Source organism: Trichosurus vulpecula, chromosome 6 (assembly GCF_011100635.1).
Source record: "Trichosurus vulpecula isolate mTriVul1 chromosome 6, mTriVul1.pri, whole genome shotgun sequence".
In the NCBI taxonomy this organism is placed as follows: Eukaryota; Metazoa; Chordata; class Mammalia; order Diprotodontia; family Phalangeridae; genus Trichosurus; species Trichosurus vulpecula.
This window is the reverse complement of record NC_050578.1, coordinates 268,368,089-268,383,258: the sequence shown is the minus strand read 5'-3', so window position 1 is coordinate 268,383,258 and position 15,170 is coordinate 268,368,089. Positions and strand designations below refer to the sequence as shown.

The following is a 15,170-nucleotide window of genomic DNA, read 5'->3' as shown; positions in this document are numbered from 1 at the left end:
CCAAGGTCACCTAGCTGGGAAACATCATAGCTGCCGTCCAAACTCAGGTCCTTGGACTTCACATTCAGTGTCCTTTACTCATAGACAGGATGCAGGACTTCAGGACCGGGACTACTTGCCACAAGGCAAATCCTGGGACATCTCCGGGAATAATGGTTCACATTTGTACAGCCCTCTAAGGTTTGCAAAGCCCTTCCCCATTAGGCTGCCTGGGTACGTAGAGCGACGTTTACATATTACAGAGAAGGTAAGTGAGGCCCTGTTTTCATATATATTATATATTATATATATAACATGTTTATATACATATATAATATACATGTTTTCCCCCAACTACATGTTAAAGCAATTTTTTAACATTTGGTTTTTTTTAAGTTTTGAGTTCCAAATTCTATAACTCCCTCCCCTCCTCCCTCCCTGAGACAATAAGCAGATATAGGTTATACATGTGCAATCATGTAAAATATTACCATATTAGTCATTTTGTTCAAGAAGACTCAAAAGAAAAAGTGTGAAAGAAAAAGTGAAAAGCAGCGTGCTTCAGTCTGTGTTCAGTGTCAGTTTCTTCTCTGGAGGCAGATAGTGTGCTTCATCATTTGTCCTTTGGGATTGTTCTGGATCGTTGTATTGCTGAGAGTAGCTAAGTCTTTCACTCTTCTTCATTGAACAATATTGCTGTTACTGCGCGCAACACTCTCCTGGTTCTGCTCACTTCACTCTGCATCAGTTCATGGAAGTCTTTCCAGGTTTTTCTGAAATCATCCTGCTTGTCATTTCTTATAGCACGATAATATTCCATAACGATCGTATACCACAGCTTGTTCAGCTATTTCCCAATTAATGGGCATCCCTTCGATTTCCAATTCTTAGCCACCACAAAAAAAGAGCTGCTGTAAATATTTTTGTACAAATAGGTCCTTTTCCCGTTTTTTTTCCAAAAAAATAAAAATTTAAATGAGTAAAAAAAAAAAAAGACCAAGAAAGCTATTGGACTTCTATACCTTGTTTCTTTCTTAACGAAATGTTTGTTTTCCGTAGGAACTAAGTGGTGCAGTAGATAGAATGCTGGACCTGGAGTCAGGAAGATCTGTATTCAAACTGGCCTCAGACATTTGCTATCTGTGTGACCCTGGGCAAGTCACTTAACCAATATCTGCCTCAGTTTCTTCATTTGTAAAATGAGAATAAGGATATCACCTACTCATTAGAAGGCTCAATGAAATGTTTATAAAGCACTTGCAAATATTAAAGTGCTATCTATGTAAATGCTAGCTGTTATTTCCTTGATTTATGACTCCACAGGGTAGTAACAAAATGACTCTATTTGTCATGTTCCTCTTCTGCACTTTGTTTTCTTCTGTGAATTAAAGAAATATATGTTGTTACTCCTTTTTCATTTTCCTCATTGACCTTCCATGGTCACTGAGCTAAGGGTCAGAAATAAGATTCTGCTCCTGGCCTCCTGACTTCAAATCCAACCAGCTTTCACTGCATCATGAATAGCAAGATGATTTTTAGGATTAGCAAATCAAATATCAGAGCCAACTTTCATTCTCCCAAGAAAATCATCTTGTTTTTTTCTTCAGCTGCTGCCTCTCTCTCTCCTCTCTCTCTCCTCTCTCCTCTCTCTCTCTCTCCTCTCTCTCTCTCTCTCTCAGAAAATTAAATTAAATATTTTCTGCTTCTTCACTCCTGGCAGAGAAGTAAATAGGGTATAATGTTGTATTGTTGTTTTTGTTGTTTGTTTGTTTGTCTTTGTTGAAAGTGAGGGTTCACTCTGATCTGGTAGGCTAAAATGTCAGTTATAAAGACAAAATACAGCAGTAAAACATTAAAAAAAAACTGTTAAATGTCTCATCAGAAACAAGACTAACCATAAATCTAAACTTGCTTATTTACTTTATTTAAATAACTCATTTCAATGCATTATAATATTATTATTTTGGTCCTTCCCTCCCAAGTCCCCATCACGATCTGTCTGTCCATTCTTTCTCGTGTCCTTTTCCTCACATCATTATAGTCTGTGTGGACACCATTGCTCTGGGTCTTCTTTTCACTGCGTATCAATTCATAACAATTTCTCTGTATTCCTCACACATATCTATAATTGGATTATAGTGTTGTATTACACGAATATACCACAATTTGTTCAACTCAGGGGTGGACTAATCACGGCATCATTGGATTTACAGCTATAATGAACTTTATAGGTTATTTGGTTCAACAGTTGTAGAGATGAGGAAACTAAGACTCAGGAAGTATAAGGGACTTTTCCAAGGTCACTCGGGTACTAAGTGGGCAGAAGTGGGGCAAGAGCCGGGTCTCCACAGAATCATAGAACCTCCGAGTTGGAAGGGACCTCAGATGCCATCGAATCCTACTACTACCTGAACAGGAATCCCTTTGGCTACACAGGAGGTAGCCTGATGTGGTGGAAAGGGCAGTGAATGAGGAGTCACAGAACCTGAGTGTGAATCCCAGCCCTGCCAGTTACTACCTGCGTGATCCTGGGCAAATCATTTCATCTATAAAATGAGTGTGATGGCTAGGTCGGTCTCACTGCCTCCTGAGGCCACCCAAATTTTTCCTGACATCAAGCCTAAATCTGCCTCCCTGCAAATCCCATCCATTGGCGCTTGCGCTGTTCTTTGGGACCGTGTAACACGGGTCTCATCCTCCTCCTATCTGATGAGATATATCTCTTTAGATGCTTGTCAAAAGCTTTGGTCACCCCTCCTTCAGTCTTCTGTTCTCCAGGCTAACTATACTAAATTCCCTCGCTTAATCAGTCTCCGGGCCCCATGATGTCCTTGTCACCCTCCTCAGGACATCCTCCAGCTTGTCAATACTCCTCCTAAAATGTGCTATCCCAGATGTAGTTTGATCTGGGCAGAATGAGGCAGGGTTATTAACTGTTATTCTGGAACTCAGAACACATTCTGAGATCATGTTAACTTCTTTGGCTGCTAGGTCACACCATTGGCTCCCACCCAGGTTGCAGGCCCTATAGCTCCCCACTGCCGAGAAGTTTTTAGGAAGTTTCCTCCCATCTTGTACTGTACTTATAAAATTGGTTTCCAACCCAGATGTAGAACTTTACATTTATCTTAATTCAATTTCATCTTATTAGATTCTGACCAACAGGGTGTTAGCATCTTTTTTAGAACTGGACTCTGGCATCCAACATGTAAGTTATCCCTTACGCATTCCAGTTGTAGAAATGCCATCGAAATAAATACATTGTCCAGGACAGGGCCAAGCACAGATCCCTAAGGAACTCCAGTAGAGAGCTCTCTGAAAGTGGATATTGACCCATTCATAAATATTCTTTAGGTCTGATCGTTAAAATAACAGCTGCTCTCATCTTGTAGAGATAGCTCCTCCTTAATCCTCCATGTTGGCGAGGACTTCACCATCATGTCTTTCTGTATCTTCAGTGCCCTGGATTGCAGTTTATCCAGACTTGTGACTGCGCTTCCCTGAATGTATCTCCCTTGCCATCCCCTCATTTACCTTCAGTTGCAAGTCCCCGTTAATTAAGAATCTATTCCTTCCCACTCCGAGTATCTCATTCCTTGGCAGAGAATATAAGCAAAATTCAATTTGAGTAGTTCTCCCTTATCTCTTATCCATTATCATCATCTGAGTACTGCACTTGTCCCTTTTTTGATATTCCTCATATCCCCCAAATCGCTTAAAAAGCCCCTTTTCTTGTCCTTTGTATTTATCATCATCCTTGGATCATTCTGACCTTTTGCGCTTTGGTCACTCTTCCTACATGTCCAGTCCGGTCATTCTTATTCATCCCTAGTTACCTGTCCTTTCTCCTATCTCCTGTTCATGGCTTTTTAAAAATGGAATTTGATCAGAGAATTCCCCATGTACCCACATCTTGTCTCTTCGGATAGCACCTCCTGTTCTTCCATGTTACAATTGTGTTTTTGTTTCATTAGAAGTCAAATGTGCCTTCTTGCACTTGGTTCCCTACTTTACCCTATTTATTACCTATACTTTGCACATTTGTGTATAGATGTCGTATTTTGTTCTTGCTGCATTGTATTCTTCTTGGGCATACTTAGAATACTTATTCTCCTGTCTTCCATTAATATTCTTCCGATATCATACCTTCTATTGTCTGTGATGTCTGGCCAGCCAGATCTATGTGAACAGTTTTCTCCCTTCCCTTCAGTTTTCAGCTTGAAGCTTGCCTGATGGGTTCTAGAAAATTGCAGATGCATACATCTTTACTGTACCTCATTAGGTTCACTCCATCGCTGGCCAAGCGCCCATCCTTCCTATATTCTAAGCCAAAGTTCAGAAACAAAGACGCTGTTCTCAGACAAAATTGCTTTATTCAGTCAGCCATTTCCCAAATCCAGACCTAACTTCAAATTCACAATAGCATCTATGCCCTTGTATTTGGGGGGGGGGGGGATTTCTTGTCCAGGACTTCATAGTCCATATCAATGTTCTCTGGGTTCCTTCTGATATGCTTTAACACTAAAATAAGGAAGCCTGCCAGGTAGAGAATGGAGATTATTAGTTGTATTTAGAGTTTTGGGGAGATGAGATATGTAGGACAAGATAAAGATCATGAAACATGCATTAATTCATTCAACAGATATTAATTAAACACATATTATGTGCAATCCACTGCGCTAAATACTTGGGGGAGATGTAAAGATAAATTAGACTTAGTCTCTATCCTCATAATAGTGATAAGAACCCAGAGCTGGGATACAGGGAGGCTTTGGGGGGTAGGATGGAGAGGGAAGCTCAGAGCTGCCAAGGATGGAGCAGAGGCACTGTACAGTGTAGATAAATCAGAAGTCCCAGGGGGCCAAGATCATCAATTCCGAATCCAGGATTGGAGATATTTCAGAACCCACCCACCCCCCTGTGACATCACTTGAGGGGGGTGGAGATCGAACAAAAAGAGGGGTCCCCGCCCTGGGCTCTAAACAGCCTGAGTGGCCAGGGAGCTGAGACAGGGCTAAGTGCTGGGGTTTCCTGGCTTAAAGGGCTTCCCGTTCCCCTGAGCTGCCCCCTCATTAAACCCTGCTTTTTACTATCTCCTTCACCCTCTCTGCCCTGAGACCTTCACTCTCCAGGGGGCTGCTCTCAGTCTCTGATTCAGGGACAGCTGCTTCTGCCTTCCCCCAAACAGTTTCTGAGCTTTCTCAGCATGAACTGCATATCAGACTTCTTCACCTATGAGACCACCAAGTCAGTGGTGGTGAAGAGCTGGACCATTGGGATCATCAATCGAGCTGTACAGCTTCTCATTATCTCCTACTTTGTGGGGTGAGTATATGCTAACAGCCTAGTGGGCTGAGGGCAGCTCTGTCCCAACTAAATTAGGGAGGGGTACGCTTTTCCCTCTCTTCACCCCATTGTTTCACTTCACCCTTCAAGGCTTCTCCTCTTTTAGGAGGGAGGCTCTTCATTCCTTGAGACTGGTTCTGGTCTCACACACAATTTGGAACCTTGTCTCTGCAAGCTTTGGGGAGTGAGGTTCAAATTGTACCCCTTCTCTGGGACTAGAGTTCATGTGTCTTATTATCCCTTCCTCATCTCCTGTGCCAGAAAATAGGCACAAATCCCCAAACTCCTGCACAGAAAAAAAAAGTCCTTGGTGAATAGGAAGTAGGGAGGAGCACCCAGGCATGTCCCAAGGCCAGGTCAGAATGTCAGGCAAGCAAATGGGAGAAGACAGCAAGAGAGTGAGGTAGAGGTGGGGAGGATCCGGGGCTGAAGATGGAGAGGAAAGGGTTCATAGAGATTTGAACTGGCAGTTGCCTTCTCTGGTAAGAAGCAAAAATGAAGGGAAAGCTGATGGAAGGAAGTGAAACTGGTGTTACCGGTGGGAATGAGGAGGAATGGGGGAGGGAGGGGCGGATAAAGAAGTCAGGGCATTCTTTCTCTTGTCTGGGAGCCACAGGAGAGGAGAGCTGCTCCTTGGGGAAGACATGCCCTAGGGCACACAGGCATAATAGCCATTAGGCAGAGGCAGAGTCGCTAAGAGGGGGAGGAGGGAGGCTGGGTTGAGAGGCAATTCCTACAGTTACTAAGTTCCTCTAATCAGTCCTTAGGAAACAGGAAATTATCATCCTTATCAAAAAAGTATCCATCTGGTGTGTGCTTATCCCCACATCCTGGGAGGAGTGATGGCAGAGTTCTGATCGATCCAGCTTTGGGAGATTCGAGGTCATAGAGAGACAACCCCACCCCATGCTAAAGGGCTCCGGTCAGACTGTCTGCCATCCACCTGCTCCAGGGGCCACTGCGGTGTAAAAATTACAAACTAATCTCCGGAAAGGTCCCTTTCAGGGTGGGTAGTTGTACGTCTCGGACTAGACCTCTTTGGGAGGTGAGGAGATGGGGAGGGTCCCAGAGAAAACAAACAGAAGTCAAAGGAGAAGAGGAGAAGGAGCATGGGGTTGTGTGTACTCCTATATGTTCAGAAGGTTGGAGGAATGTGTAAAGTCGCTGGGATGCATGTTGAGGCATCTGTTGGTCTGAGCCCATGTTTGAAGTCATCAGTATGTAAGGACAGGTGTGTATTTGTGTGAGCATTCAAAATGTGAGTGCATCTGAGTGTGTATGAGAAACTCTGCTCATCCATGGAAGGGAGGTGGTAGGTGCGCTGGGGTGTGTATGTGTGTGTGTGTGTGTGTGTGTGTGTGTGTGTGTGTGTGTGTGTGTGTGAGACAGGGCTACTACACCAAGCTGGGGGAGGGGAGAGGACTGGGCTGAGTGTATTGATGTAACTGGAATGGGCTGACCCATGGGGATCTGTCAGAGTCAGAGATGGATGGGGCTTGACGTGGAGAAGCCAGAACACCTCCCCCTCAGGAAGAAGCCAGAGGAAGGCCGGCTGACCTCTAGCCCTTAAAAGATGATGATGGAGAAAGGAAGGGAAGAGATCAAATCTGGGAGCATGAAGCAGCTAGGTGGCCCAATGGAGACAACACTGAACTTGGAATCAGGAAGAACTAAACTCAAATCTTGCCTTAGCCAGGGGTAGGAAACCTGCGGCCTTGAAACCACATGTGGCCTTCTAGGTCCTCGCATGCGGCCTTTTGACTGAGTCCACATTTTACAGGACAAGGTCCTTTTATTAAGAGGATTTGTTCTGTGAAGTTTGGATTCAGTCAAAGGGCCACACTTGAGGACCTAGAGAGTTATATGTGGCCTCAAGGCCCCAGGTTCCCCACCCCTGTACACATTTGATGGTCCTGTTACTCTGGGCAAGTCACAATTTTTCAGCCTCATAAATCAAATAAGATAGCATATGTATGTAAAGTGCTTAGCAAACCTTAAAGCACTATATAAATCTTGGCTGTTATTATGAGGATGGGGAGGAGTAGGATGGCAGGAAGGACAAGTGGCCAGGGAGGGGATTTGTTTCTGCCCTCAAACAAAGATTAGTGCTTGATTTGGAAGAAGACCTCTGCAGACAAAGTGAATTAATTGACAAGCCTGGTCCAGAAGTACCTAGAGTGTATAAGCCAGAGAGCCAGCAGTGTGATTAATAGGCCAGACTTGGAATCACAAAGGCATGGGTTCAAGGTCTGCCTCTGACACGTACTGGCAGTGTAATCACAGTCCTAGTACTAAATGCAGCTCTCCGAGTTCCAGAAGACTTGCTGATGTGCATCGGGAGAAGGAGTTTACATACCTGGAGTTCCCCACACCCATGAAATCACAGGTCTGGCTCTTCCCCAAGGGAGTATCAGATAGTTGAAAGACAAATGACTTAATCTCTGAGCCTCAGTTCTTCATCTATTAAAAGGGGGAGGGAGGTTTAGAGAAGATGATCACTAAGCAGACTTTCAACTCTAAACCTTACACTGTAACATGGCTATGTGGCATCCCTCCCATCATTCAAGTTTAAGCTGCCTGAAAGGCGAGATATTGTCTTTGTAGTCATTCTATCCCCTCACCAGGGAGCTCTTCTTTTCATGTTTTCTTTTTCCTTTTTTGGGGGGGGGGGGCAAAGGGGGTGTCTTAATCTTCCAATGTGGAGGACTTCAATGTGGAAACTGCTGGAGAAGCTAAGCAACTCTAGACATAACTTATAATTTTTAGAGAGTTTCCTAAGCCCCTGGGAGATTAAACAGCTTATACATGGTCACACAGTCAATATGTATCAGAGAGAGGATTTAAACCAGTCTTCCCATTGCTAAGACTGACTCTCTACCCACTATGCCAGGCTGCCTATCTGCTGTGCACACAGTAGGTACTTAATAAATAGATGCTGTGCACACAGTAGGTACTTAATAAACAGATGCTGAGTAACTGAATGAATGAGCTCCCTGGAAACTACCTGGCATATAGTTCAGCATCTTGAGAGTTCTGCTGATTCTCTTGGTGGAGAATCTTCCATATTTATTGCTAGCTATAGCTGGCCTTCATACAGTGCCATAAACTTTACAAAGTGCTTTACATATATTATCTCATTTTATTCTCCCAATACCCTGAGAGCTAGGTGCTAGTATTATTACTTCCCATTTTCAAAGAAGGAAACTGAGGCAGACAGCGGTGGACTGATTTGCCCAGGGTCACACAGCTAGCATGTGTCTGAGCCCAGATTTGAGCTCAGATCTGCCTGACTCCAGATCCAACGTTCTATCATGGTGCCACCTAGTGGCTGTGCTGCCCAGGTACTTACAGGTGTCAGAGCCTATCCCCACTCCCCAAGTCCTTCCATCATCACCCCATTCACTGAAATAAGTCCTAATTTAAGTCCTTTACCCAACTGGCTCTTGTAGCCTTTCCTTCCCTGCTCCACTTTCTGTACTCTCTGGCTTGCCTTGTGCTCTTCTTTTCTGTGATCCAGCTTTTCCTCTCCCAGCTTCTACTCTTTCTGTCTCCCCAGACCCTGGCTCCGTAATACATTCTCCTAAGCCTCCTCAGATCCAGGAAGGGATAGGAGGGTGCCGAGTAGCCTATCATGGGCTACTTCCTGCATACCCCACCTGCCAAAGAGCTTCCACCCGCCTTCCGCTGTATAAATAATAAACCAGGAACATGAGAATAAAACATTAATTCAGAACAGCAGGGGAATTTCCAATAACTCTACACTCAGGCCTGCACCACCTCCTTGCCTCTGGCTTTAAGGGATGGGATCAGTCTCTCTGCCCTGGAAATGAAACATCTCCAGATTTGGAACTGCCTGGCTGGCATCATGGGTCCCTGTGGGACCACTAAAAGTCTTCCCTTTGTTATTTAACAGCTAGCTACTAATGGCAACCAGCCTTGAGCACCAAGCCTCGCTTTCCGCATACCCCTCTGGGCCATTTCGAAGCACCCCGGAGGTAGAGTCTGTGAAAGCGATTGGTTAATCACGACTCAAAGTCCCCAGGCTCTTTCTCCTGAAATATGGCTATGCCAGGGAGATTCTCTGTTAGGCGGTAAAGGGAAGTCAAGAAGGAGGTAGGGGCCAAAGTGGAGGCAGGTCCTCAATCTGAACTGTTACTGGACAGAGGGTAGAGATAAAGACCTTGTAGGAATGTGTGGGTATCGCTGGAAGGAGGACTGGACCTGGAATCAGATGAGCTGGGTTTTACTCCTGCTTCTAGGCTCATTTACTGGCTGTGTGACCTTAGGTAAGTAACTTCTCTGAAGTAATTTCTTCTTCTCTGAGCCTCAGTTTCCTTATTGGTAAAATAGTGGATGGGACTAATAATACCTATAGTGTGACTCTCATGATGATGACGATGAAGGAAACAGATTTATTAAGTACCAGGCATTGTGCTATGTGCTTTATAGATATTATATCATTTGATAAGTTCTATTATCATTATTATTATTCCCTATTTCACAGATAAGTAAACTGAGGGAGGCAGAGGCCAAATGACTTGCCCAGGATCACCCAGCTTGGAGGTATCTGAGGTGGGATTTGAATTCAGATCTTTTGACTCCAGGTCCAGCCCCCTCTATCCAATACAGTGCCTGACTTCCTCTAAGATCATCGTGAGGCTCTAATGAGATCGTTTTTGTAAAGCACTTTGCAAACTACATAAATATTCAATATTACCACACCCACTTGCCTCGGTGATGGTCATGATGTAAAACCACAAGTTAATAAATTGTCCAAATATCTTCATTGACTCCTGACTGGCCTAGGAAGGTTGTTCCCAAAGAAGTGGGCATGCAGGAGCAATTCAAAGGAGATGGATGAATAATTCAAAAAGGATTGAGGGAAGCAGAAGAAAGGAATGCTCAATTCAAAACAACTCCCTTGTCTTTACCATTAAACCTTCTTTGGATCATGGACACATTTGGCAGAATGGGGAGCCCCTTCTTGGAATAATGGGTTTTTTTCCTCCAAATTAATAATTGAAGGAAATACTGAATTTCACTTAGAAACCTGTGAAAATAAAGATATAAGTTACCCATCTCAGTTCATAGACCCCCTGAAATCCTTAGACCCCCCCAGGTTAAGAACCCCGCCCCCACGAGAAACCCACCACCGCTCCTACACTTTCCTATTTCTACCAATGACATTACCAGCCTTCCACTCACTCAAGTTAGCAAATTAGGAATCATCCTCTCTGGCTCACTCCACATTTGCCATTCATTTGCCAAGTTTTATTGATTCTCTTTCCACAACGTCATTCCCATCCATCTCCTCTTTCCACTGTTACAAAAACCACCCTGACTCAGGCCCTGTTCACCTACTGTGTGAACTATTGGTACAGCCTCTTCATGGGTCCCACAGCATTCAGCTTCTCCCCTCTCCCACCCACACTCCACACTGTTGTCCAAAGGGTACCCCTAAAGCGCAGGCCCAACCGTGTCTCCCTTCCTTGCTCAAGATAGCTGTTTCAGTGACTCTCCTCTTGCCCCAAGATAAATTCGAAACTCCTCTGTCTAGCATTTCAAGACTTTTGTAATATGGCTCCAGTCTATCTTTTCCCATTGATTACATATTACTTTCTCCCACACACTTCTACAGTTCAGCCTGACTTAACTATTTCCTGTACCAGACATCCCATCTCCTAACTCTCTGCTTTTGCACAGGCTTCTCCCATGCCCAGAATGATCCACTTCCTCACCTCTGCTTCTTTTAAAACAAATATTGATTAAGCTAAATTCTGGGGATACAAGACAAAAAATGAAACATTCCTAACTCTCCGAATAGCTTCTACTCTATCAGGAGAAACAAGTACAGACGCAAACGTATGCAAAATGTATTCAAAGTCAATCGAAACCAGTTTCTTGGATGAATGGTACTATGCAGGCAGTGTGGAATGCACTGCCTCCTCACTTCAACCTTTTAGAATTCTTGGCTCCTTTTAAAGCTCGTTGATGAGCTCATCAATAAGCTTTAGAAGAAGCCAAGAATTCTAAAAGGTTGAGATGAGGAGGGAGTGCATTCCAGGCATGAGGGACATCCTGTGCAAAGGGACAGAGAGCGGAGATAGGATGTTGTACGTAAAGAATGCTGAGAGGGTCCATTTATCTGCACTGTAGAATTCCTGAAGTTCAGTAATGAGTAACAAGCAACGATAATAGTGTAATAAGTAATAAGAATGATGAGCAATAAATTGGAGCAAGGTTGTAAAAGGCTTTCAACACCAAAAAGAAGAGTTTGTATTTCATCCTAAAGTTAATAGGGAGCTATGGGGAGTGAGCAAGGGAGTGACACGATCCGTTCCATCCTTCAGTAATCCCACTTTGGCAGTATGTAGAGAAAGGATTGGAAAAGGGAGAGACTTCAGCTTAGTTCAAATCCTGCTTACTACAACTCCTCACAATTATTGAACCCCACCTTAAATTAATTTGTTTCCAATCTGTGTATATTTTGTATTTCTTTGTCTGCCTATACCTTGTTTTTTTTTCCCAATATGTAAAAGAGAACCACTTCGAGAGTGGGCAGTCTGTTTCCTGTTTGCCTTTGTATCCCCAGGACCAAGAACATGGGTGGCACCAAGTAGGTGCTTAAGAGATGCTCGATGCATCCATTACAAGAATACACCCAGGAGTCAGGAATGATGTGCATTGTGGAGAAGGAGGACATGTTTCAGGGAAGGGGCTGAAAGCAGGAGCACTGAGACATCTCAGCTGAGTGGTTAGGGTTTTTTTTTAAATGATGAGAATTTTCACTATGCATCATAGAACCAATAGTTTGAGCCACTGCGGGCAGCGGTTTCTCCACCACTTGGTGGTCCTAAAAGGTGGGTGAGAAACTGTGGGGAGGAAGTGGAGGGAGGGAAATGATTTCAGGGGGAGTCCCTTTTTCTCCAGGCTGTGCATGCTGAAATCCATCATCCATCCTAGGGGTGGGTGGTTACAAGAAGGCAAAATGAAGCCGGGCCGATCAGTGGAGATAAGTGGCCACTGGGTGGCAGCACTGACCAAGGAATCAGGACTTCGAATCCTGAAACATACATAAGCTTGCCTCTACCACCATGGAGCCCTTCACCCTGACACTCCTTTAATCTGCCGGGAAAAGGCCAAGCCTCCTACTGCTTCCCTCTGTGATCCTGGTCACCTGACCCTCGGGCAAAGCTCTCTAGCTCCCAGATCTTTTGCTTCCTCCTCCTTGCTCCCCACTCCCCTCCCCCTTTCCCTCCTGACTGCATTGAGGTCAGAGCCCTAGCATATCCTAAAAGGGTCACATTATGTGGGCATCTGGATGGTTGTTCTTCTCTCGATTCAGTGTAGCCCCGGAGTCAGGAAGCTATTGAATTGCTTCGGTTGTGTCTGATTCTTCATGACCCCGTTTGGGGTTTTCTTGGCAAAGATGCTAGAGTTGTTTGCCATTTCTTTCTCCAGCTTACTTGACAGATGGGGAAACTGAGACAAACAGCATTAAATGAATTGCCCAGAGTCACACAGCTAGTAAGCGTCTGAGGCCAGATTTGAACCCAGGTAGACCTGGATTCAAATCCTATCTCAGATATATAGCAGCAGTGTGACTTAGGGCAAGTCACTTAACCTCTTTGGGCCTGAGGTTTCTCAGTTATAGAATGAGAGGTTTGGGGGACAAGGCCTTTGAGGTACCTTCCAGCTATAGATGTATATCTGGTCCTTGAGTCTCAGATGAAATCCCATCTCCAACGTTCTAGTTCTAAGATCCTTCCCAGTGCTGACATTCTAGAATCTTTGTGAGTGACCCTAAGTGCACCTGTCTGCCAGGACATGGTTCTTTGGGACCTTCTGGAAGTTGAATCTTGATCCATCACCATGAGCCTGACCACTCCTCCAAGTGGTCTTAGCCTCCTAGTGGTTTTTAGCATCTCACGTACCCGTACATTTTCGTAAGCTGGTTTGGTGAGCCTCAATTCGATTCATTTCAGTTCAGCAGTCACTTTTGAAGTGCTTCCTATGTACAAAACTTAAAGCTGTCCTTGGAGTCAGAAAGATCTGAGTTCAACAGATAGGGGCTTGTTACCTTGGACAAGCCACTTAGCATCTCTGTTCTTGGCAGTACAGTAAGACTACAGACTAATTGCAAAGAAGGTGCCAACCTCTGGGGAGCGCTCTGCCCTTTTCACAATGTTACAAACTATAGCCCAAACCCATGCCTCCACAGCAGTCCAGCTGGGCTCCTTTTCAAACCATGACTGGTTTTTGGTTTTTTGCTTTTTTACAATTCATTTATTTTTCATTTTCAACATTCACTTCCATAAGATTTTGAGTTTTAAATTTTCTCCCCCTCTCTCTCCTGCCCCCTCCCCAAGATGACGTGCAATCTGATATAGGCTCTGCCTATGCATTCATATTAAACATGTTTTCACATTAGTCATGTTGTAAAGAAGTGTTAGAACTAATGGGAGGAACCATGGGAAAGAAGAAACAAAACAAAACAACAAAAGGATAGCAAATAGTCTGCTTCCATCCGCATTCAGACTCCCAAGGTCTTTCTCTGGATGTGGATGGCGTTTTCCATCATGAGCCTTTTGGAGTTGTCTTAGATCCCTGCATCTCTGAGAAGAGCCAAGTCCATCAGAGTCAGTCATGGCACAATGTAAACCATGACTGTTTTAAGATTACCCAAGTGTCCCACTTCTTCTGGGCTAGGCACATCCCTCCCAGACTCTCTAAACGGTCCAAGCAAAGCAATTAAAACATTCAGCATTTATCCTTCTAACTTAGAGATCTCCAACAGGTAAGCAACCAACCAGAAGGAAGATTGGAGAGGCGACATGTTGGAATGAGAAGAGGCCCGAATTGGGAGCCAGGGAAACCTGAATTCAAATCCCCCTCTGCTACTTTCTACCTGTGTGACTATAGGCAAGCTCCTTCTCTCTGGGCCTCAGTTTCCTCACCTATTAACTGATTACCTTGAAGAAGTCAGTACACTTCCTTGGGCTTCAGTTACTGATCCATAAAGTGAGTGAGTGAGTGATCCATAAAATGAGCTGGACCACAGGTCCTCCAGACCTAGTCAGAGCACAATCTAGAGTATTATCGTCAGTCCCTGGTGACATGGGGGGAAGAATGCTATTAATTAGCAATGTGGTACACTGAATTTCAGGTGACAGGACCTGGATTCGAATCCCAGCTCCAAGCATGGGTAAATCATTTCTCCAGTGGGCCTCATTGTGTTCACCTTTGTTGTCTCCCGGTGTGACCTATCTCATTTCCCACCTCTCTTCCTTTGCCCAGACTGTTTCTCATGCCCAGAATGCTCTCGCTCCTCATCTCCATCTCTTGGAATCCATAGCTGTCTTCAAGGCTGAGCTCAGTTACCACGGCCTATATGCAGCATTTCCTCTAGGTGGTAGAAAGTTTGGAGATCCTGCTATCCCCATAAGTTCTGAGAGTCTTTTTTAAAAGAAAATAAATTCTACTGACATCTTATTTTTGCATTGTCTAAATTTCTTCCTATATTTCTCCCACTCCCCTTCCTATGGAGTCTTCTCTCATAACCATTTAAAAAAAAAAGAGGACGGGGGGTAGGGTGGGAAGAAGCCAAACCAACTCTCTCTCTCTCTCTCTCTCTCTCTCTCTCTTTCTCTCTCTTTCTCTCTTTCTGTATATATATTATATATGTAAAATATAAATTATATCAATATTAATATATTGATATTATATATATATATATATATCTTAAAACCTGAAGTATATGCAATGTTAAACCCATTGGACTCCTTCCCCACCCCCACCCCCATCTCTGTGAAGGAGAAAGAGGGAAGTATTTTCTTCTGTCTCTT

General features: G+C 44.1%; 1 protein-coding gene across 1 annotated transcript in view; it reads left to right on the top strand.

Moving 5' to 3' along the window:
- Nucleotides 1-5,185: 5,185 nt before the first annotated feature.
- Nucleotides 5,186-15,170, top strand: part of P2RX3 (purinergic receptor P2X 3) — a 35,570-nt gene continuing 25,585 nt past the window's right edge. Inside the window, exon 1 of the mRNA XM_036764735.1 lies at nucleotides 5,186-5,304. Within this exon, the coding sequence (XP_036620630.1) occupies nucleotides 5,186-5,304 (119 nt within the window). The remainder of the gene's footprint in view (nucleotides 5,305-15,170) is intronic.